The 22,480-nt window shown below is 45.8% G+C and overlaps 1 protein-coding gene across 1 annotated transcript; it reads left to right on the top strand.

Annotated features, from left to right (window-relative positions):
- Positions 1–246: 246 nt before the first annotated feature.
- znf219 (zinc finger protein 219) lies at positions 247–15,126 on the top strand. Its single transcript, XM_076092466.1, has 4 exons — positions 247–285; positions 9,445–11,788; positions 11,950–12,096; positions 13,934–15,126. Exons 1-4 carry the CDS (start codon positions 247–249, stop codon positions 15,124–15,126), a joined length of 3,723 nt encoding a protein of 1,240 aa, XP_075948581.1.
- The last annotated feature ends 7,354 nt before the right edge of the window (positions 15,127–22,480 follow it).

Raw genomic sequence — 22,480 nt, 5'->3', positions numbered from 1 at the left:
TCACCCACTCCTGTGCAATAAATGGGGGGGGGGGGGCGAAATGCAAGAAGAAAGGAGAGAAAGGGAGAAGGAAAAGAAAGGGAGAAGGAGGAGGAGAGAGAGAGAGAGAGAGAGAGAGAGAGAGAGAGAGAGAGGGTGACCAAACGGAGGGAGGAGGGAGGGGGAAACGGCGTATGCTTGTATACAACCCTGATTTCCATTTTTTTTCCCAACTCGTAATGTATTTAATTCAAGTGAAACGTAATCATGACGTGTCGTGTCATTAATCTCCTCGCCGCCTCTCCCGTAAGTACACTGAGTCTTTACTTTCAACATATATCCGATATCTTCCTTTATCTAGCGGGGATTTTATCCACCACTCTGTTGACATGTACACTTTTATGCGCGGTGGCACGGAACACCGGGGATGAAACATTTCCAAAAATTTGTTGAATTTATTGCGACTGCCTCTCTCTCTCTTTTTTCTTCTTCTTTCTCTCCCTCCACGAGCAACACACGGGATAATGGCCAATATAGTTGTTGTGTTTTATTTGCAGTTTGGATGCGGAGGCTATGTGCGCGCGCGCGTGTGAGTGATTGGCATGAAGCATGTATGTACGCATGCATGCATGCGAACCGCGCGCCCTCCGTCCGGGAACACTTTTACGTGTGTGTCATGTATGTAAGCCGGCAGTATGGTGCGCGCGCGGCCGACATTGCATGTAGCATATATCCGATATAACCCAGTGACATGACAATAAACGTTTTTATTTACAAATGCGCTGTTTTCTCGGCGTCATTCGGCGAACACTCGGTGCAACATTTGGAAGAAGTGGATTCGGCGAGTCAGCGCGGAATTAAACGCGACTTTAAAATGGTTGCAAGAGCACCAAAAGTCCCTCGGAGTGGTTCAGGATTCTATCCTTTAAATTCGCCTAACTTTAAAACCAAGTTCTGCTTTCGCGAGCACTTATTTTAAATCCACGCGAGGGGAACCGGTTGTGAAATTCGGCAGCGTTATGACCTCTTCTTCTTTATCCCGTTTTAACCTCTCTGGGGGGAATAAAACGACGTTTGCCCCCCTTTAAAAAAAAAAAAGTAGGTTTTTACAAAAAAAAAAAGAGGCACAAGTTCCCGGTGCGTAACGGAGCGTTTCGATAAGCCGCAGACATATTGTCCAGGCGTAAAAGTGGATTTTTTTTTTTTGTTGCATACTAGCGAGTTGATTTGCAATAATTTGTGGGGTGGATGCGATTAGCTCGACTAATTCTTTTGTTGGACACACACATTAAGCATTGCGTAGTGCATTGTTTTCGAGATAAGCGCCGCCACTTTCATCTGGGATGTGCGCAAAAAAAAAGAAGCAAAACGCATCCTCGGGCTGCAACAGTGTTTTATAAACGTTATACTTTCTCTCCCCCCCACCCACCCTCCATACCTTTTTACTACGATGTTTACTACGACGCGTATACTTGTCCTAACATCACCTCCAGCGTCCACGAGCTCAGAAAGTAGCATAGCAAGTGTGGCATGTAACCGTGTGTGTGTGTGTGTGTGTGTGTGTGTGTGTGTGTGTGCGTGTGCAAAACGCGTGTTGCCAGATTGTATTCTGGAAAGAGAAGTTACCACGTTTTCAGCCCCGGTTTAAAAAAAAAACAACAACACAAAAACACAAAACAAAATGAGCGTATTTTCGGGACTGATGTCGGATTTGGGAGATTGGCAGAGCACTCGAGATGAAATCCATGATGGCACTTTCTCCCTCTCGTCCTCGCACACTCGTCTTTTCCCCTCCCTTAATCTTTTGTATAGAAAATTTAAGAACAAAATGGAGCAGGGGAGAGAGCGATAGATAGGCTGACATGACACTCACACGCGCCACCCCCGACTTCTCCAAACTACATCCCACTGTTTAGGATTTTTAATCGCATTATTTTTGTTATTCTTGGAAGCGAGGTATGTGCGCGGTCACCATCTGCTCGCCGGGGTTAGTCTCGTTTTTTTTTTTAGTGTGGGGGGGTGTTTATTAGCGCATTGTTTGTTGATGGTTATTTATTTCATTAATGTGCCTCTAATTGAGATGGCCGCGAGAGAGAAGAGGGGAAAGAGCGACTGAAAATGGTTGCACGTTATTGACGCACATCACAGGGGCGAGGAGGAAATTCCTCATGAGATAAGGCGCAGACGTGTCATCTGGGTTTGACCGAAGACACTCCTGTCGCCTTCTTTTTCTATATCCAATGGAATATGTTTAGTGATCCCGAAATGGCCTATTTCTTTTTTCTCTTTTTTAAAAATCCACCCTAAATGTCACACTTCTGAGAGCGTGTGCATAGTGGAAGTAGGTTGACATTGCTGGCTCGTCCTACAAACAGGGAGGTTGCTGAACTCTTTTTTTTGTTTTATTTTTACACATATTCTCTAAATTAAATACACCGTAACATTATATCTGAACACATATCTTGTGATTTGAAAGCAGATGATCTGAAATAATGAGTCCATTATTGTCAAAATTGCTGATTTATATTTGCTCACTAGAGTGACTTTTTTTAAAAATTGTAATCAACGATGCCACTGAAATCTTATCCTCGTCCAGCCTTCGCCGGAAACTAATAAGACAAGCATCTCTGTGATATAAAAAAAACAACTAAACCTGAGAAGAGTCACCTCTCCGGTGGGAAAGTATCCCTCCACGGGAACATCTACTGCAAGTACTCATCAGGAGCCCACTGTACTAACGAGCGTGAGACGCTGCCCCCCCCACCCGTGTTAGAAAGAGTCTAATGGTTCTGCTTCATTCAGACTTCTCTTTGCTTGTTGTGCTCAAGTAGTATCCTCCTCCTCCTCCTCCTCTTCCTCCTGCCCACCTTTGTACGTACTCTACTGTGCTTGAGGGGGGCACATACACCCCATCCAGGTGGCTGTTGGGTAAAGGGATTGTATGTGAGGGAGAAAGAGACGGAGAGACTAAGAGGGAGAGGAGTGTAGCACCAATCAAGGCCTCTGATTGATATAATTGGGTCATTAGTGCGCTGCGGGAGAGGCACCTGCTTGCCCTCAGTTAGGAAGAAGCTACTGCATTGTGACATTTTCAGACCGTTGAGAGTTCTGCTGCCTGCTCGGGATTAGGGTGTATTTAGAGCACTGGGGTCTTACTTAAATAGTACGTCACTTTGTGCCACTTGAGTTTTCGCAGACCGGTTCCAAACTTGATTTTTAACCAGAGAGATCGGACAGGTAGGTGGGCTCACTTGTGTCCGCTCAGACCCGGTGCACGTTCGGGCTCGAATGGAGTCGTCGTTTCGACAGCAAAGCGAGCTAAGCTAAGCTAAGCTAAGCTAAGCGGGTCACGGCATAGGTAGAAAGGGAGGGTGGGCCCACAGTGGTCCGATCATCAAGAGACGGCGAGCCTGAAGGTTAGTTAGAGAGGCGGAGCTCCCAACAGTGTCTGAAAACCCCGTCCACTCACACTTTTCCCGTGTGCATCTGACTTCCTTTTAGTAACTTTCCAAAATTGACAATTTAAGCACGCCGCGCGGCATGCAGCCAAAGGCCAGATCTTACTGTAAGGATGTGAGAAAGGAAGGCAGTTTTTAACCGAGTGCAGCTCTACCAGGTCCGACCGAAAGTGCGCGCCGTTATCCCCATATTTGAACCGTTATGTCGGCTCTATCGCCCTGCCATTCGGACCAGCTATGAGCTCTTTTTGCTTTCCAATGTGGTCGGACAACACAGAGCAGTTACCTCCCAGCCCACGTCCGGCATACATACCGCCAAGGTGCCCTTTGTGCGAGGTGCATCACCGCAAATTACACCTTTTGTTGTTGATCTAAGTATTGACACTCCCATGTGACTGTGCACATACAGTGAAAGTGCAATCGAGTGTGCATGAAACAAGTTGGTGCTAAGTAAGAGAACTCATGCTCTGCAAATTTCCCCTGGGGGCGAAAAAAAGAATCAACTCGTGTTAACGTTTGGAATCGGTCTGTCTGAGATATGATACACATATTCCACAAGGAGGTCACGGTGTCGGGTCAGCTAGGGGTTTGTGGGTAGTCTGCATTTTGCTCGAGGGGCACTTCACAAAGAAAGGGGGCGGTTATAGCTGACAAGTTTCGCTACGCACATTTGTATTTTTGATTGAAAATTAAAAAACAACGTGTTGGCGTTTGCATGATTGCCTGCCCCCCCCCCCCCCCCCCCTTCCTTTGCTTTTCCTCTCAACCCCTGCAGGTGATCTTCAGTGTGCACAGATAAGCCTTTTAGAGAGAACACATTCAGTGATTTGCTTATGACATTTGCATGCTCCAAAGCCATTCTTTTTTTAAAGGCCTCAATCCTGTAATCCTGAAAGAGACGAGTCAGTCAGCACCCCCCACATCGGTTTAGACGCAGCGCGGCCCGAAACGACTCGGAGTGGGAGCCACGCTTCTCTGCCCGAGACGCCGCCACGTTTTCCGACGTTCGGAAGTCGCTCGGGGATGCGGCGGCGGCGCGTTGCTCCCAATTGTATCCGAGAAAGAGCAGGAGCAACAGCTAGAGAGGAGACAAGTGGAGGGCAAGGTAGAGGAGGAGAAAAAGGAGGTGGTGGGGTTCAGGCAGGAGGAAACCCGAAGGAAAGCAGTAGGACGGCGTTAAATTCACAGAAGTAGAGCAGGAGCCGCCCCGGATCTAGCAAAAAGATGAAAGAGCTGAGGGACAGATTGAGAGTCCAGGGGCCTGAATGTTTCCCATCAAAAAGATCAATATATCGCTATTTGAAGGACCACAGGCGCCTGCAGTTTGGTTTTGAAGCAGAAGTAAGCCCTTCGACAGCAACATTACTGCCATTCTCTGACCCCAAAAAATGGATACGCAAAAAATAAAAGTTTCAGTCCACGAGTCATATCTCTAAAGAGGCAAGGGGGGAGACCTTCCTCCCGATCACTGCTGAAGATGAGGGGAAAGGGGGGAGAGAGCACCAGCCAGACAGAGTTGGAGCAAAGCAGGGAGTGAAGCAAGGGGGTTCAGGGAAAGGTGAAGTAAAGGAAATGAATACCGTCTGTGGGGAAGTTCGCCACGTGACCACCCGATAAAAACCGCAGGACCACATAGCACTTTCCCACACAGGGAGCGGACTCCCCCTTGCTCTACATCCCTCAGTCGCTCGTCCTCTCTTTCATATGTGCTTTTTATTTTATTTTCTTGTGGTCAAGTCTCTCAAAACACCCACTTATCCCCCGAAGGACGCCTCACCTCGCACACGCTTCATCACATGAGAGTTCAAGTAATCCAGCTGGAAGATGAGGTATCACTTGTGAGGATTTCGCTGAAGCGCACACACACACACACACACACGCACACACCTGGACCTACGCAGCCTCCAGATAGAGAGTTCACTTTACGCCCTCGGGCCCAGGCCGGAGACCTTGAAGGTGCCTATTTTTAGGGCCGTGGAGGAGGACGTGTGCAACACACACACACACACACACACACACACACACACACACACACACACACACACACAGGCCCAGATAAGAAGACAAAAGCAGATGGTGCGTACCCATTTTAATCTTCAGTGCCCCCCCTTCCTCCCTAAGGGGTCACAAAATAAATTGAGATGATTAACAAGCTTGGAAAGAATAAAACGCATATTTATGATGCAGATATTGATGCCTCTCGTCAGATCTTTTCTTTTTTTCTTGTGATATGCTGCAGCCCTCCATCAATTATGAAGACCATTAACATGAAACAACCTAAGCAGGGCAAATCACACTCTAAAGAGCCCACAGACTTAATTATGCAAACTGTGACGAGTCGCTGCAAGTATGTTTCGCTCGGCTATAAAGGCAAACAAGCCAACAAGGAACAGGCAGTGGACGCCCTCTTAAAACACAGCACATAACGTCATGTTGTTTAATGTAAAGCAGAGCAGATATAGTACCTCCTGCCCACACACGCATGCACACACACAGTTTAAAAATACTAAGTGAAAGGTGTTCACACCCTGGCATGCACAATTGTGGTGTGTGGCATTCTGGCGTGTCCGAACATGCACTAACTGCCTTCACTATAAAAGCTGTACCACTGTGGATATGTACACAATGACATCAAAACCCCCCCAAAATAAACTTGTCTGAACATATTGTGCTCCTACTCCCTCTGCAACTATTTATCGAGGCTGTGATGTATGACTCAGCAACCTCCCCCCCCCCCCCCCCGATCTTATCCTTAACACACACCTTGTGACACAAGTGCAGGAGTAGTTATCGGCATTTAAACAACGCTGATTTCGCTTGGATGGGCTAAAAATTGACCCCCGTCATAAAAACTAATTTCCACTGAAGGTAATTCAGTACTTTACATCAGTTATCTCAGTGGCCACAAAGTTACTCTGCAATTACAGTAATGACACCATCATGGCGATGCTCAACACAACAAGGATATGCTTTTAAGCTGTCATTACCGTGTGAATTGCAATGCTGCACGTACACTGCATATTTCAGGGTCAGAGACAAGGCGGGGGGGGGGGGGGGGGGGGGGGTCTCTAAAAGAGCAGTTTAAATGTAGTATTTTTCTTTCTCCATACTTTATTTGTATCTCACATCAAGACCGACTGTATAATGTTGGTGGATCACATTACCATGATGATCTTTTCAGTAAAAAAGCAACTTTAACACCAAAAAGGGGCAGTTATTTCCTTTGCAAAAAACTGCCGCACGCACGCATCGGGCCTTTGTACGTCTTTTAAAATGCGACAAACCCTGCACAATCAATTTTTGGGCAATCGCGTACAGAAGTGCTCAAATATGCAGATTGGGAACGATTCGCATTCGTTGGTAATGTGGACTAATGCGTCTCCGACCATGTCCGCTGTTGGTCTCTACCATCGGAGGCTGGTTCTTCGCTGCTTTTCTTGGTTCATTAACACCTGGGTTTCATTCTGCTCCACCTGATTCCGATCCCATTTGTCGCCCCCAACCCCCCTTTTCCCCCCTGCATCCATTGCTCCACCTTATCGCCTCCTCTCCATCTATCCAAATTTTCTTTATTGGCATGACAGGGGCCGGTGGTTGGCGACAGCCACCGTCACGGTGCGAACAATGCATTGTGATGGTGATATTCATATGATAATGCCATCAGACGTAGCACTGCCGCAGATACGTTGAGATACGTCTTTCCCCTTTCTGTATCTCTCTCCGTCTGTCTGGATGTATATTTGTGTGTTGACTCTTCAAATGATTTTTTTAAATCTGTTGTTCTCTCTTCATGTTATGCCCCTCCACCACTCTTGATTTCTCTCCACTTCTCTGCTCCAGCATGTCTGTCTCTTTACCCTATTTTTCTTTCCCCCTTTCCCCTCAACAACCACGCTGGCAATCGCATTAAATCATTTTCATTCACATGGCTTCTGACAATGTTTTTTTTTCTCTTCTGCTGCCCAGTTTGTAACAGCACTGTATGTTTCTCTCCGTCTCTCTCTTTCTTTCCCTCTGTCTGCCTCCTTTCTCATTTTTTGCTCTTCGCCATGTTGGCAGGGCCCAATCTACCAGCTGATATCAGCATTCCCTGGCACTCTGCCAACTGGCAACACTGCAGGAGAGAGAGAGAGAGAGAGAAAGAGAGAGAATGAAAGAAAGAAAATTAGTGAATAATGGACGGAGGGAGGGAGCGAGAGAATGAGAGGGGGATGGGAGGAGTGTGAATCGGGGAAAGAAAGACAGAGGGGAAAGAAAGACGGGGTGAGAAAGAACAATAATGGTGGATTAAGAAAAGGACTGTGTGTCTGTTGTTGGGTGTATGAGTGTGTGTGTTTGTGTGATTGATATGGTGTGATATCCCTGTGAGTCATAGCTGAGCTAAAATGTCAACTGGCTACATGAGAATCTCTTTGTCATCCAGGCTTAGTGACATGCACACACACATACACACACACACACACACACAGAAATCCAACTGATCATATAAACACATATGTGACCATACCGCAGAGTGAACACAAATATGGGTGACACACCTGCGAACACAGATGTTCCATTGTTTTCCCACAATGATTGATGACCTTTTGTTTTGTTGTGGGCGCCTCCGCTGCTTCTCAACTCCACCAAATGATGGACGAAAACAGCCGACGTGCATAAATCCAGTCGAACTGATGCAAAGTGCTGCGCACTCGAAATATTTGGGTGTGGGAGCGTGCTCGCCAAAATGCTGGTGTTGTTCAATATGCTGTATATCACACTTTACATTTCAGCTGACTCTGTTATCCGGGCTGACGGCTGCAGTACAAGTCAACACGATAAGCTCACATTTGTGCCTTACGTAAACAAGTAACCATGACTAAGCAGTGTATGGGTCATGGCACCACACCCAGGCTATAGATTTAACAAACATTGTTGTGCTTAAGTGTGTATACAGTCCTGATTTAAGCAAAAAGCTGCTACTGTATGAGTGCACAGGAAGGGTGTGTGGGGAAGTCAAAACATCGCGCGCCCATCCTGTTTGGGACAGTCTATGTCCTGTGGTGGTGCCCTTAACTCCTAAACACACACTGACTCACACACACACACACACACACACACAGATATCCAGAGAGATACACATCGATGCACATTCACACTCCGGCTAATCATCCCATATGTGCCGTCAGTATGCCGGAGAGCATTGTGAACAGTTGCAGGAGGCAGAACAGGTGCACACCTGTTACACATTCAAGCGCACGCATACACCTACGCAAGCTCAAGAGTAACTGAAGATCAAATGAAGATTTGCTTTGTGCTTAACGTTTACGTGCAGTTAAACGCACGTAAAGCGGTGCTGTAATGAGGAATGCGTTTTCTTTCTCTGCTATTAGAATTTATAATGGAATACATTTGGAAGAGTCTCTATGCAAATGTTGTTTTTTTAATCTTATTTGACAAAAATCTGCTCCCTGCAGTTCATCTCTCAATATTTCAAAAAGCATTTACACCTACATCGACACTGATATTGCTAATTTAGTTAAAAATAAAGTCTTTAGTTTGATAATATCTTCAGTAATATACTAAACTGTATTTTTTTAAAAACTGGAAGCAATTCAATTCAAGATTATATTGCAAATAACTCCTGTTTAAGTTTCTCATTTCTCATTTTTTTTGCTTGCTTTTGTCCCCAGAAAATTAAAGGAGAAGGCTGCCACAGAAGTGTGTCCCCCGTCAGCCGAGACACTAAAGAATGGCATAACATCACACACACTTCTGGTAATTCTCTACTGATCTCATACACACACATACACAGACACGTGAACCTGTTAGGCAAACTAATGGCATTTGATTATGTCTATTTCTTCGCCATTTTCCACATCTGGTCAAGGTCATGTTACAGTTGAAGATAATTATGCACAACATGCAAATCTAACCTTTCCTCTTGCGTTTTAAAGTTGCAACTCTTAAGCCGTCAGTTCCACTCACTATCTGTCTCTCTCTTTATTTCTGTGTTTAGTACTGACAGAGGATGGATTCTCCGCCGGAGTGTGTGTCTCTTTCTTGTGAGCATCCCCAGTCTCCCCCAACACTGCCATCCCTGGACCACAGCCCCCAGGCGTCTTCTCCTCACACTCAGCTCTCTCTACCTGACAGCCCCGCTGTCCTGCCCATTCACAGCCCCGAACCTTCCCCTCAGAGCCCGGACACCACGCCTTATTTCCCCCTCTCTCCCTTCCCCCTCCTGGAGGACAATAACAACAATCACCACGATGTTGATGAAGAAGATGAGGAGGAAGGGCTGGATGGAGTTCCTCAGTCCCCGACCCCGGCAGTGGCTCTGTTCCCAGTAGGAGGGGGACAAGAAGCTGGATGCAGCCCTTGTTTGGACTCCTATCCACCAGCACCACACCTCGGGTTTGGAGCCCTTGAGCTGGCCCTCTCATCAGGGCAGAGTGGAAACTGCAGCGATGAGCTAGACCTACAGCTGTTCCAGAAAGATACTGTTACCAGGGCAATACCTGGAGTGGGAGGGGCTTCACCAGGGCCTGCGCTCAGGTTCCCCTGTCATGTATGTGGAAAGAGATTCAGATTCCAAAGCATTTTGTCTCTTCATGCCCGAGCTCACAGTCTGGACCGAGACCGCCGAGCTTCAGCCCTATACCGGACTGGACTCCCTTCAGCACCCCTAAAGCAGCACCTCAAAATCCAGCAGAACCACAAAGACTTAGTCCAGAATCACCGGAGTCACCCTAACCAGCGTATACTGCCAGGGACACTCATCCAGCATCTTACAGAAGAAGAGGATGTTGACGGTGAGGTCAAAGGTCTAGATGACGGCCTACAGACAGACCAGAACCCAAACTTCTTACTGGATGACAGTACACCATTGACCCCTCCACTTACAGAGGATCCTGTATCTGTGACTCCTCCCTATTCTTCTACCATCGGGGAGGGTGTGTCTACTCCTATAGCGCCTACGTTTCGCTGCCATGCCTGCAAAGGAAAATTCCGCACGGCTTCGGAGTTGGCGCGCCATGTCCGCATTCTCCACAACCCGTATAAATGCACTCTTTGTCCCTTCTCTGCCAGCCAAGAAGAGAGCCTGGCATCTCACTTGCAGGAGTTCCACCCTTCCCCTGAGGTACCCGCTCTGCCACCGGCCTTCAATTCCAGGCTGGTCATTGCAACCCCTGATACTCCTGTGCCCACCCCGACACATACCCCAGCCCCAGCCCCAGCCCCACCACCAAGTACCCCACAGGCGACAGCAGCAGCAGCTACAGCGGCTGCCTCCCCCACATTGCCAGCATTTCGCTGTGATATTTGTGGACAGCGGTTTACCCAATCTTGGTTCCTGAAGGGACACATGCGAAAGCACAAGGACTCCTTGGACCATAAGTGCCAGGTATGCGGCCGTGGCTTCAAAGAGCCTTGGTTCCTCAAAAACCACATGAAAGTACATCTCAACAAGCTTGGGCTGAAGGCCGGGCTGGGAACCCTTGGGGTACCAGGAGGTTCAGAGCAGCAAGGCAAAGGCTCTGCTAATAATCAGTCTCTCAACGCTCTCTATTCAAGCCTCCTTCTGGCCCAGCAAAGAAGTGGTAGAGGTGGACAAGGAAGATCAGAAACTGGGGGCAGAATGGGGATGGGCTCAAGCAAATCAGCCATCCTCGGCTACCTCGGGTTACCCAGTGATGGCAGTGGGGCTAGCTGCATGGAGAGACTTCAAGCAGTGGCTCAGGTGGCAGAGATGGGAAATGGTGGTGGCTTTGGCGGCACAGGAGTAGGGGACCAAGGAAGAGGAGGGGGACCGAATAGAGGAGGGGGCACAAGTGACACTACTGCATCAATTTCAGAAGGAGGTGACCAGGCCACTTGGTGGCAGCTGGTGGCTCGCAGCCTGGCAGTAGCTCAGCAGCAGCAGCAGCAGCAGAGGCCCCAACAGCGAGGCCAGCAGCAAAGCCAGCGAGGCCAAGGTCGGAACTCCGTGATCACAGAGGCCGACCAAGTCAGGGCCTACCTCGGAGGCCTGGATCCAAGAGAAGAGTCTGGCGGTGCAGGAGGGCCATGGGAATGCCCAGACTGTGGAAAGCTTTTCCGCAGCCTGCAGCAGGTGGTGGTTCATGCTCGCGTTCACACTCAGAGGCCCCAGAAAGGAGGTGGCGGCGGCGAAGAGGAAGGGAGTGGTAGCCGTAGAAGAGCGGGGCTTGGAAGAGGAGGCAGCGGTGAAGTGAGACAGGAATCTCAGCTACACAGTGGTGAATCCCAACAAGCAGGAGAAGTGAGACAGGAATCAAAACTGCACGGTGGTGGATCACAACAAGCAGGGGCGGCTACAGGGTTTCACTCCGTCATCTCAAGCTTCAAAGGTACAATCACATGTGCTTTTTCTCTGTCTTGTCTTTTGGTTTGTTTGTTAGTGTTATTTTCACACGAGTGTTTTATTTTCATTCTGTTTTCTGTAGTAAATAGAAGCTCTCGTAGGGCCCTTTACACCCGCTGTTATCTTTACATTTTTCTCCACTTGCAGGAGAAAATGGCTTGACAGCAGTCTCCTCCATACCTTCAGTTCCCAACAGGGAGCGAGTGCGTGGTAGAGGGATAAAAGACTGCCCCTACTGTGGTAAAGCCTTCCGCTCTTCACACCATCTCAAAGTGCACCTGAGAGTTCACACAGGTGAGAAACTGCTGTGAGTTTAACAAACCACATTTACTTTTTTAGCCTTTATAAATCCCTGGAAAGGTTTCATTGAGCATCCTCGCTTCAGCAGCGCTACCTTTTTCTTTTTTACACACTCACCCCAGAGAGCTGGCCAGCGCTAATCATAGCCCTCTACTGCAGGCAACCGAGCAGCCCCCACTGGAGCAACTCCTGGTTAAGTGCCTTGCTCAAGGTTAACAGTAGTTTTTGAGGAAAAATCAAGCCACTCCAGGGATTAAATAAGGTTAAATCTTTGTAAAAAGCTCACTTCTCTCACCAAAGAAAGGAAGAAATGTATTTATTTAATTAATTTTAAAAAAAATAAGACAATAAGACAAACCTTTTTTCTATTAGTTGATTTGAATTCCAATTTGTGCACGGTTATTTTTTTAGATTAACTATAAAAACATAAAATATATGCTCACAGATTTCTCCATAATAGCAATTTGGGCTTTAATCTTTCTGAGATTCACATTCTCTGATCTTGTCTTTGAAGCAAGTGAATCTGTAATTACATCAAATCATTTCTAAATAATTCTGACTTGAGAACAGACACACAGGGCTATCCAACACACTCTAACTCTAACTGGTTTCTCAAAGACTTAAAACAAAAACAAAAGAAAATGAAAAGAACTCCTATTGAATTTTTGGTGACTTTAATGAAAATTGGGAACTCTCACAGCACTCACTCACGCTCTTAATTAATTATCCATATTCATAAGACTTTATCAGCATGAGTCATTGCCATTTTTTTAATTATTTGCTTTCTTCGCTTGGTGTATTTGATCAAAATTAAGACCCGTCTTCCAGTTTCTGAGATGCCACCAATCCCCAGCAACTGGGAACTGGAGCACATCCAAGTCTTTCCAGCAAGACGGTGCCCAAAAATGCATTCAATGAAATCTATTTAATATTGCCATTATGAATAATTGTCTATCTGACAGGACCCATCACATCACAGCTGTATTATTCATGATAGCATACAGCTCTTTTCATCACGCACTGTTGCTTCTCTGTGCCATCAAGTGATTACCACATGGTCAGTAATTTAAGTGAAGGCATCGAATTCTAATAATACCCTCTTGATACTATTTCTCCAAGAGACTCCTGTGACATGTTTTTAGCAGTCCTGTTTTTTGCTCCAGCAACAAAATCAAATTGTTCATACTTTTGCATGTGCATCTGCAGTCATCAATAGAGCCGTTTTCTTTGTGTGTGTTTTCCTTTTTTTCATGTGAATAAGATAATTTATGCTTTTCATACGTAATGCATTTCCTGCTGTTGATCTGTCTCCAGCATGATGCCCCCTCCTCTTTATCTCTCCCAGCAGTGTCGTTTTCAATCAGTGATGAAATACTGCCATCTCCCTTTAAAATGCATAATTACATCTCCCACTCACCCACTGTGTAAATAGAAGATGCCAGTTATTTTGCAAGTTACTGCTGACAATTTTGAATAAATGCTCTAGTGTTACAGATTTTCTTTGGCTTTTCAGACAGCCAATGTCTGCTATTCATTCACTATGATGTGAAAAAGTATACATTATTTAAATTAGCAGGCTCTTCAAGCTTGCCTGCCATGTGTTATATATACTGTATATTTATATACATACTGTATATATTTATATATAATTACATTATTATTAAATATAGTTTTTACAAAGAATGGTTAGTACTAATATAAAGTGTATGTGATTTGTTGTAAATGAGCTAAAACATGCAAAATCAGTGGTCTCTCCTAGGTTAGCTGCTACTTTAGCTAATACTCCAATACTGTTTCCCCAATCTTGTTTTGTTCATCTCATTTTCTTTAGGCGAGAGACCCTACAAATGTCCCCACTGTGACTATGCGGGTACCCAGTCGGGCTCGCTGAAGTACCACCTCCAGCGGCATCACAGGGAGCAACGCAACGCCTTGTCAGCCTCCTCCAATTCCTCCTCCAGTGGTCTCAGCCCCACTATCAACAGTCTGACCTCTGGAACCTCTGGGCTGGCCAAGCAGCGCCGATCCCAGCCAAACCACTGCCCTCCCAACCGAGGCCCAACCGACGACCCCACCTCTCGGCCCAGCCAGCAGTCCTGGCTCCTGGGCCTTCCAGACCAGCGGGAGCACCGGAAGGCCTTGGCCGCTCTAAGGGATGTCGACTTGGAGACCCAGTATAGATATCTGTCTGGGGTGATGGGGGCCCTTTACCAAGGTGGAATGGAAGGAGGCTGGATCAGGGAGTCTCCCCCACCCAAGGCCCCTAAAGTGTCCCGTCGCAAGCCCCTTACTACTAGCCGAATGGTTCAACCACTGAGTGACAAGGAAGGGCCTGCGCCTTCAACTCAAGAAGGGGGTTTCGAACCCCTGGATCTGTCTCGCCGCCCCTCACCTGGCCTTGGAGGCATGGAGGAGGATGGAGGCATGAGCTTAGGGGAGGGAGGAGGTGTCGGCGGTGGGGATGGCGTAGGGGATATTTCAATGGCGGTCAAACTGAGCCAGTGTTTGTTCTGCCCTTTTCGTACGTCCTCAGCAGAGCTGATGGCCATGCACCTCCAGGTCAACCACACCAGTAAGTCCAGGCGCAAAAGAGCCCCTTCTACCACCTTGGATGGTGATGGAGCCCCAAAGGCCACCAAGCCCCGGACGGATCATTCTGATCTCGACTCTCTGACAATATGGAGGCATGTGACCGAGGCAGAGTCCCAGGCACCCCTGGGGGAATGGTCCTCAACGCAGGCCAAGACCATGAATGGGCTCTCTGAGGATACACAGGACCATCTGGACGACATCCTCGGCCACCCAGACGTGGCCTCAGTGTCCAAGAATGTCAGAGACGGTCTGGCACTCAAGGGAAAGATGGAGGGGGATGAGGAGGATCAAGAGGAGGAATTGGAAGAGAATTTGGAGAACAGCAGCCTGGAGGATTCAGAGGACCAGGATCTGAGGATGTCCCTCGCTCTTTCACCGGCCCTGAGCTCCAACCACATGGTAGGAGAGGAGGAAAGAGTCTTTACAGATTAAAAGGCTTTGTTTGGGATGACACCATTCAAACTGGAGGGTTGGGTTCAATGTTTTCAACTACATTCGACACAGAATTGAAGAAACGGGCAAAGGATTCTTGACTCCTGAGGTTTTGAAAAGAGCAAGAGAAACATCACAGCTTTTATTTTCCTTACGACATTATTCGTCTTGTTCGGTTCCGACAGTATGGTCATCCACAAAATAAGCTTCCTGTGCAAAAGAGCAAATATGCATCTTTTCAGGATTTTTGTAGGCCACTTTTTCCTCTTTTTTTCAAGTGATCTCCTACGTGATAAATCTGTACGATCTAAGGCATCATTCCACACACATCTGTTTCACACCAATAACGGACTGTTTATTCCAGACTACTATACTGACGAGGCTGAAGCCAGCTGTGAAGAGATACTCTCCTGACAGACCACCGAACGGTTTGAAACCTCAAACTTCAAGTTCCTCCTCCACCCACACAAATGTGGAGGAAAGTTAAGTGTAGAAAAGTTTCAAGCTGTGAACCTCAGCTGAGCTTTTTGGTATTAATTTAAGGCATGACGTAACTGTTGCAGACCGCGTGCTTTCCCTCGACTATATATCACTGCCTTGTTTGTCTGAAAAGTGTTTCTACACGATTGTTCTAAAGAAAAACAGAAAGAAACGTTTGTAACATTTTTATTTTTTTTCAGTTAGTGCCTGTTCATGTGCATTGTCGAGAGAGTCTCTGGTGTTCCTGCGCATCGAGGCTCTGATAGGTCATTCATTTTATCTGAATATACAGTTTAAACAATTTAAGTACAGTATATTTGTTCAAAGTGGTTCTAGGGTGTTGTGAATAGTTAAGTTGTAAAAGAAATGCTACATTGTAGCGTGTTGTACTTGACACAGGCGGCAGACGTTTGTGGCTCAGCTTGAAAAGAAAAGAAAACAAACAAAAAAAGTAGGCGATATAGATAATGCAGTGAAAGAGGTCAAAGGCTGAGCGATACGAAAGGGGTCAAAGTTTAAAAATTCAGTGTTTACAATGGCGCCGAATGTGGGTTGGGGTTGCAACGTAGATGCGTGGAAAAGAACAAAACTCAGAGCGGGAGACTGTTCCCTACTGCCGTAGGGACGTCGCCCGAGCCCCCCCGGGACACAATCAACTGACACACCCTTTTTAAAGACACAGAGACTCTGCGACTGTGTCGGAAAAAGGAACGATACAAGGTAGAGAAGGAAAAAGAAAGCCGTACCTCTGCCAAAACAGGACTGAATCTGAGAAACAGACTGTACTCTTGGGGGGGTATGGCGTCTTTTAGATGAGTAGATATCCTCTCTACTTTTTTAATAAGAGAAGAAAAGACAATGGTAGGAGTAATTATTAAAAACACTAACAAAATGCATAGACATCCCAGTAGAATATGTGTAGCTTTTGTAAAGACGAGAAGAAGAAAAAAAAAAAGCAGACTTTTGTTTATTTTCATTTCAAGATGCTTACAGAAAAAGGTTATCAATATAGGTAATATTGATTATAATGTTTGTGAGCTAAGACTAGTTGGAATGTCTATACAGAGCACTGTGCAAGGTTTCAGTTCCCAAAGTAGTTGTTTTTGTTTTCGACTTTATCGATAGACCAAACGTTTTTTCAATGGAAGCTGTCACTTTCTGTTGTCGTTGTTTGAATGTGTAAAAGCTGTGGTTTGGATAGATTTACCCCATCGATTAGCCAAATCCGTCAATCAGTTGATCAGCGCGTCGGATATCCAACCACTGAACTGGTTGTTAAAGAAAGTTCACCTTTGTGTAAACGTCAACTGCTATAAATGAAAACAATCACTCATGAATATCATGACTTCTTGTGTTTTGAAAAGAGAAAACCATGAACGCGGGGCAGTGATTCCCCCCTCACGCTGGTGAACAACCACTATTTATCTACTTTCTGATGGGGTATCCTACGATTGCAGCCACACCTTAATGTGCATTAATGTGTTTTGAGTTCCTTCTTTAGAGCACCTTATGAGTTCTGTAGTGATAAGTCCCTTAGTGGTGTCTCCTTAACAACTACTGTCAATGCCATCGTGCCTTCTGTTTCAAGCACTTCCTGGTGTATTTTGTAAAACTCACCAAAAGCACTTAGCCTATATCACACTCGTTCTTGCTCTCCGTCTGTCCTCACTCCCCCCCGTCCTTTCTCCTCCTCTTCCCCTCTTATCACCTCCGCTCATTTCCCTCAATCTTTTATCTCATGTTCTCTCTCTCTCTCTCTCTCTCTCTCTCTCTCTCTCTCTGCTGTTTCGGGCCCGTTCGGCCTTAAACCAGGCCACTAGGCCTTATTACGAGCTAGCATGGCTAGACTCTTGAAAGAATGGACTACCTAACCTTTAGACAAGTACAAATCCTTGTAGATGTAGGGTTAGACTACTTTTGGTCTTAACACTAACCCTTTGTAAACCAAAGCCCAAGTCTAAGTCGAATGAATATTATATTTAATCTCTTAAAAAGGTGCCAAAACATGTCCCAGGTGACACTAAAGTAATGTTCAACTTGAGAAAATGAAATAATACTTTTTTTAACTCTCTCTCTCTCTCTCTCTCTCGCTCTTCCTCCACGTTGCTCTCTCTCGTCCGTAAACTGTCTATCTCTATAGCACCACTTGAAGGTGACATGTACTATCTGGTATTGAGGCCTTTATTAGATTTTTATTTCAGTTTGTGTGGTGTTTGTTCAATGCCGTTGAGATGGAAAAATGCTCTTCTTATGATGATAATTATTATTGTTTTGGCATTATGGTAAAAAACAACAAAAAAAATAAGACAAAACTAAAAAAAAAACAAGAGAAATGTGTTGTTGAATGTTGTACAGATAGCACTAGAGCTGTTGTGTTTTTTTTGTTTTTTTTAAAGAGAGCACAAACCCGAGTGATGGTCCCTTCGACTCCTCCCACCGGCAGACGGGAATAAAACAGCCTGCCAATCAATCTACATGTCTAATGACAAAACAATCTCCTCGGTGATGACAGAGTTTCAAAACCAACCGTTTTGTGTCCAAGTAGCGTTCTTCTCTGGAGATTTCATTTCCCCAAATGTCTTCCACAGAAAGAAACGAATCCTCTCAAGTTGATATTTTTACTCTTTTGAAATAGTTTGATTTCAGAGAACTTGACTGTTTTACGAAGACAACACGTGGGTGCCTTTATTGCGTCCATAAGCAGAGTGAAAGTATGTTTAACGGCAAGTTCAGCCCATTTCTTTGTCTCATCTGTGTGGGATCATAAGAGCTTCACTGAAAACTGGTGAAATGCATCTTTCTCTCAGATAAAGTAGTTCCAAAAGGTGCATTCCCCCGTTTTTTAAGAAGTCTTCCTTAGACATCCAGTCACTGAGCAAAGCAAGGGGTGAGCTCGCTATTCAAACTACAGTCAAAGTTCAGAAAAAGACACAAAACAAAAAAAGTTTGGTTGGAAAAATGGCGAAACGACCCTTTTACATTTGCACTTCACTTCCAACCGAATACAAAGCGGCTCCCTTGTGATTTTTTTCAAACACGTGTGAAAGATGCACCTTATCTCCTGATTGTGAATCAGATATCTTTTAGCCAAAAGCGTGACGATTTAGCGGCTACCACATCGGCTGACGCGGCACATTCACGACATCCGATCTGTCGGATTGGTCGTTTTGACCCGACGGTTCATCGTGAAGTGACACATCTTTGCGAGGTGAGGGGGCTCACGCCGGGTTTGGGCTCTTGTGTAGTTGACTGCCATTGCAGTGAGGGAAAACTGATCTAACATAGTAGTGACTAATATGACTTTGTGGACAGATTAAAAAAATAAAAAAATAAAATAAAACACATTAGAAATAAATAAACACAAACAAAATAACCAAGACTCTTTTTCCTGTCTTTCTACACCCGATGCCATTTCTCCAATTATTATGATTACATAAAACTCCCAGATGTCTGACAATGTGAATATGTATGTATTGTTTGTAGAACTTTTAGAGAAGGAAGTCCTCTTGTGGCTTTGAGTAGAATTGCAGATATTTTGAGGGACACCACATTCCTCCCCCTCCCACTTTGTTTCCACTCTGAGCTTATACAATTGTTTTAAAGGTGTTAGAAATGGTGAGTTTAGGCCCCTCGAGAATATAATTCATCACACGTGTTGTCTGGACATTGTGGCTGCATGCAATGCTAGAAAATTGTGTATAGCAGAAATATTTTCCCTCCTCCACTCAATCATCTTGTGACTCTTTGTAGAAGGGTAGTTTAGATATTTTTCCACGGGATGTATCAACAGTTTGCAGGTTAACAATAACTTTAGATAAAGCATAAGCATGTGCAGAGACGTCGAGGGGCCTTCGTGCCTCAGCGGTCCTTCCAGACTGCAGCACAAACGCTGTCATCTATAAGGACCACTGCAGTTCTGTGAGCGTCTTCAGGTGTCAACTAATGAATCGTTTCCTTATTATCTGTATCTGGAGAGAGTTTACGGTCAGCCTCCAGATCCCCAACCAAGAGTTTGGGATTTCAGTACGTGATGATTGTGTGACGCAACAGCGCCCTCTAGTGGACACTGGTTTTACTGCATGACAGGGTTGAAACGACCAGGTCTGGGTTTTAAGTATTAGCGCCACTAATAAGATTTAGGCACGTGAAGTAAACAATAGCGCTATTAATTGCGTAAATTCAATTTGAGTTTGTCCAGCCCACGTAAAGAAATGCGGTCCAAACCTGAGTGAAAAGCTCGCACAAAAGCGGATGCAACAGAGTTTTCTTTCAAAATAAAATGAAAAAACAGGGTTTTTTTTAGAATGAAATAAATGAAGAGATGTTAGAATATGTACTTAATAGTGCAAACTGAATCAAACATATTGTATTGTCATTCTAACCGATTTAATCTTCAAATTATTCTTGTTTTTTATTATTTATTTTGAAAGTACCGAAAGGAAGTCGTACATTCCTTTGGTTGGCTTTATAAAACTGGGACGGAGCAGATTAAATCACCAGTATAATAGCGAAACATCAGCTCTGGTGCAAAGGGCTTTAACAAAAAAAAAAAGATGCAAAATCCACCTGAAAGGAAGTGGCCCTTTGTGAAACTACATCTCTTATTGAGAGCGTGCCGGACCATAACGATTTAAAAAGGAAATAAATGATATATATATATATCTTATATAAAACACCAATTAACACTATTCCGCGGAAGGCAGAGTCAAATGCTCCAGGGTTACCCTTTCTTATTATGTATCTATTAGCCTACATCCCTGTACTAGGGCAAGAGGCTGCTCCCTGGTGACTGGAGAGACTTGAGTGGGCGAGACAGAGAGAGAGAGAGAGGGGCGAGAGAGAGAGACGCGAGAGACAGAGAGAGGGGCGAGAGAGAGAGACGCGAGAGACAGAGAGAGGGGCGAGAGAGAGAGACAGACAGAAACAGAGAGAGAGAGAGAGAGAGAGAGAGAGAGAGAGACAGAAACAGAGAGAGAGAGAGAGAGAGACAGAGAGAGAGACAGAGAGAGAGACAGAGAGAGAGAGAGACAGAGAGAGACAGAGAGAGAGAGAGAGACAGAGAGAGAGAGAGAGAGAGAGAGAGAGAGAGAGATTGTGTTGCCCATAAACCGCACCGTTACAGGCACTAAAGCTTCCTTCCATCGTCTCTACCGAAAAGAGGAACTGAGCATCACTTCACTCTCGGAGCGTCCGCAAGCAACACCACTGTTCTTCTGTCCGGTTTATTTCCCCCCCGCAGCTTGTCCGGCAAAACAGTCCGCAGCACTCTTCCTCTCGCACGGCTCGGCTTCGGTTTGAGAACACGGAGAGAAGCAGAAGAAGCAGAAGAAGAAGAAGAAGAAGAAGACCGAAGAAGTCCACTTCTGCTGCAGAACTCCCCATCCGCGCGCGAGGTTTCCAAGATGAGCGAGGTGAGTGAGTGCGCGCGTGTTAAAAGCATGAATTATGAATTATTCTTTTTTTACCAATCGGTGCAGTCTACAAGTGAGTTATTTAGCGCGCTGCTGCTGCGGCCAGTCAGCGCTTTTCTCCACCGGGGTGATCATGTATTTCTCTCCATCACATCTGGATGATAAACCCATGTGTCAACATCATGCACCTGGTTACCCATGTCCTATCACTACAGCAAGCACGCGCAACTCAACCTTTGTTTCTTTTTTGCGTTCATAATCTCACAGCTCATTCATTATCATCATTATCATCATCATCATCCCCCCCAGAACCCGCAACCCAAGGTGCGGTTTAAGAACATAATGTTTTAGCGCAGCGCTCTCCACTCTTCATTGGCTTTGGTCCCAAGTCTGACAGAATCACCGCAATGAGAGGCGAGCAGCAGCAGCAGCAGTGACACCAGCTCACATCGCCAGCGGGCTCTTTAAAACATCTGGTGGAGCACGAGGGTTTCCCCAAAGCAGGGTCCGGGGACCTGAGGCGGGGCCCCTGGAGAGGGTGAGGGTTCCAAGAAGGTCCACAAATTGGGATTTTAATGATTTGATCACGTTTACACTCGGGAGGATAAAGATAGATGATGTATTGACATGTACTCCTCTTGCATGAGGGAGGAAGACCAGCCACTGTGCAGCATTCTGTGATGGGGAAATGATAAGACTCCCCCTGCAGAGTGTAAAAAAAAGGAAAGCTTACTCTATAGGGGGAATCATGCTGCATGTAAAGTACTTTGGGAAGGAGCCATGCAGTGGTTCCGCAGGAAACAAACTAGCTGCATATGCATTGCTGCTGTCCATGCATAATAAAGTAGTTGTTCTGCCACGGGGCTCGATGCTGCAGGCTCAGGGCTAATGAAGGAAGGCTGTGTGGCCATTTATTTAAAGTAGGCTCTATAGCCGTATTGATGAGCACCTCACTGACTGCTGATGATGTTGATATGTTGCTGCAGAAATGAAAATATGTGCAAACTAAAATATGTGTTTTGCTACGGCTTAAGTCTGGCTTTGCAGGACCCATGTGGTCCAGTCGTCTGTTGAGGGTCTCGGTCAGTGCTTCACTACTGCTGAGATGAATTTATAATCCAGGTTTAACCTGCATGTTGACCCAGAAGCTCTCCATCGCTGCAGAAAGGTTTGGAGTATCATCGTGGTGTTTCCTTTCACTTAGATCAGCTTATATAACCTGCTAACTCCCGGCGTGTCTTGTCAGGCGGCGCAGCATTGGCCTCTCGATCGATCAATCCCACGTCGATAAAAATAACGTCACGGAGGTCCCAGCGGAGTGACTATTCTCACTTCCCAGTCACAGAAGTAGAGCATCGCTCCGATGGGACCGTTTCATTTCCGTGCGTGTGCCGGATTTTTTTCTATGTGCTCCAGTCCTCGTATTCCTCGTGGGGCAGATGGGAAGCGTCAGCGCCTTTCCG

The sequence above is a fragment of the Anarhichas minor genome, unplaced genomic scaffold, assembly GCF_050575085.1.
Source record: "Anarhichas minor isolate MPS153535 unplaced genomic scaffold, ASM5057508v1 ptg000016l, whole genome shotgun sequence".
NCBI classification, from domain to species: Eukaryota; Metazoa; Chordata; class Actinopteri; order Perciformes; family Anarhichadidae; genus Anarhichas; species Anarhichas minor.
Note: the sequence above shows the minus strand (reverse complement) of the source record. Positions and strands in the feature narration are given on the sequence as shown.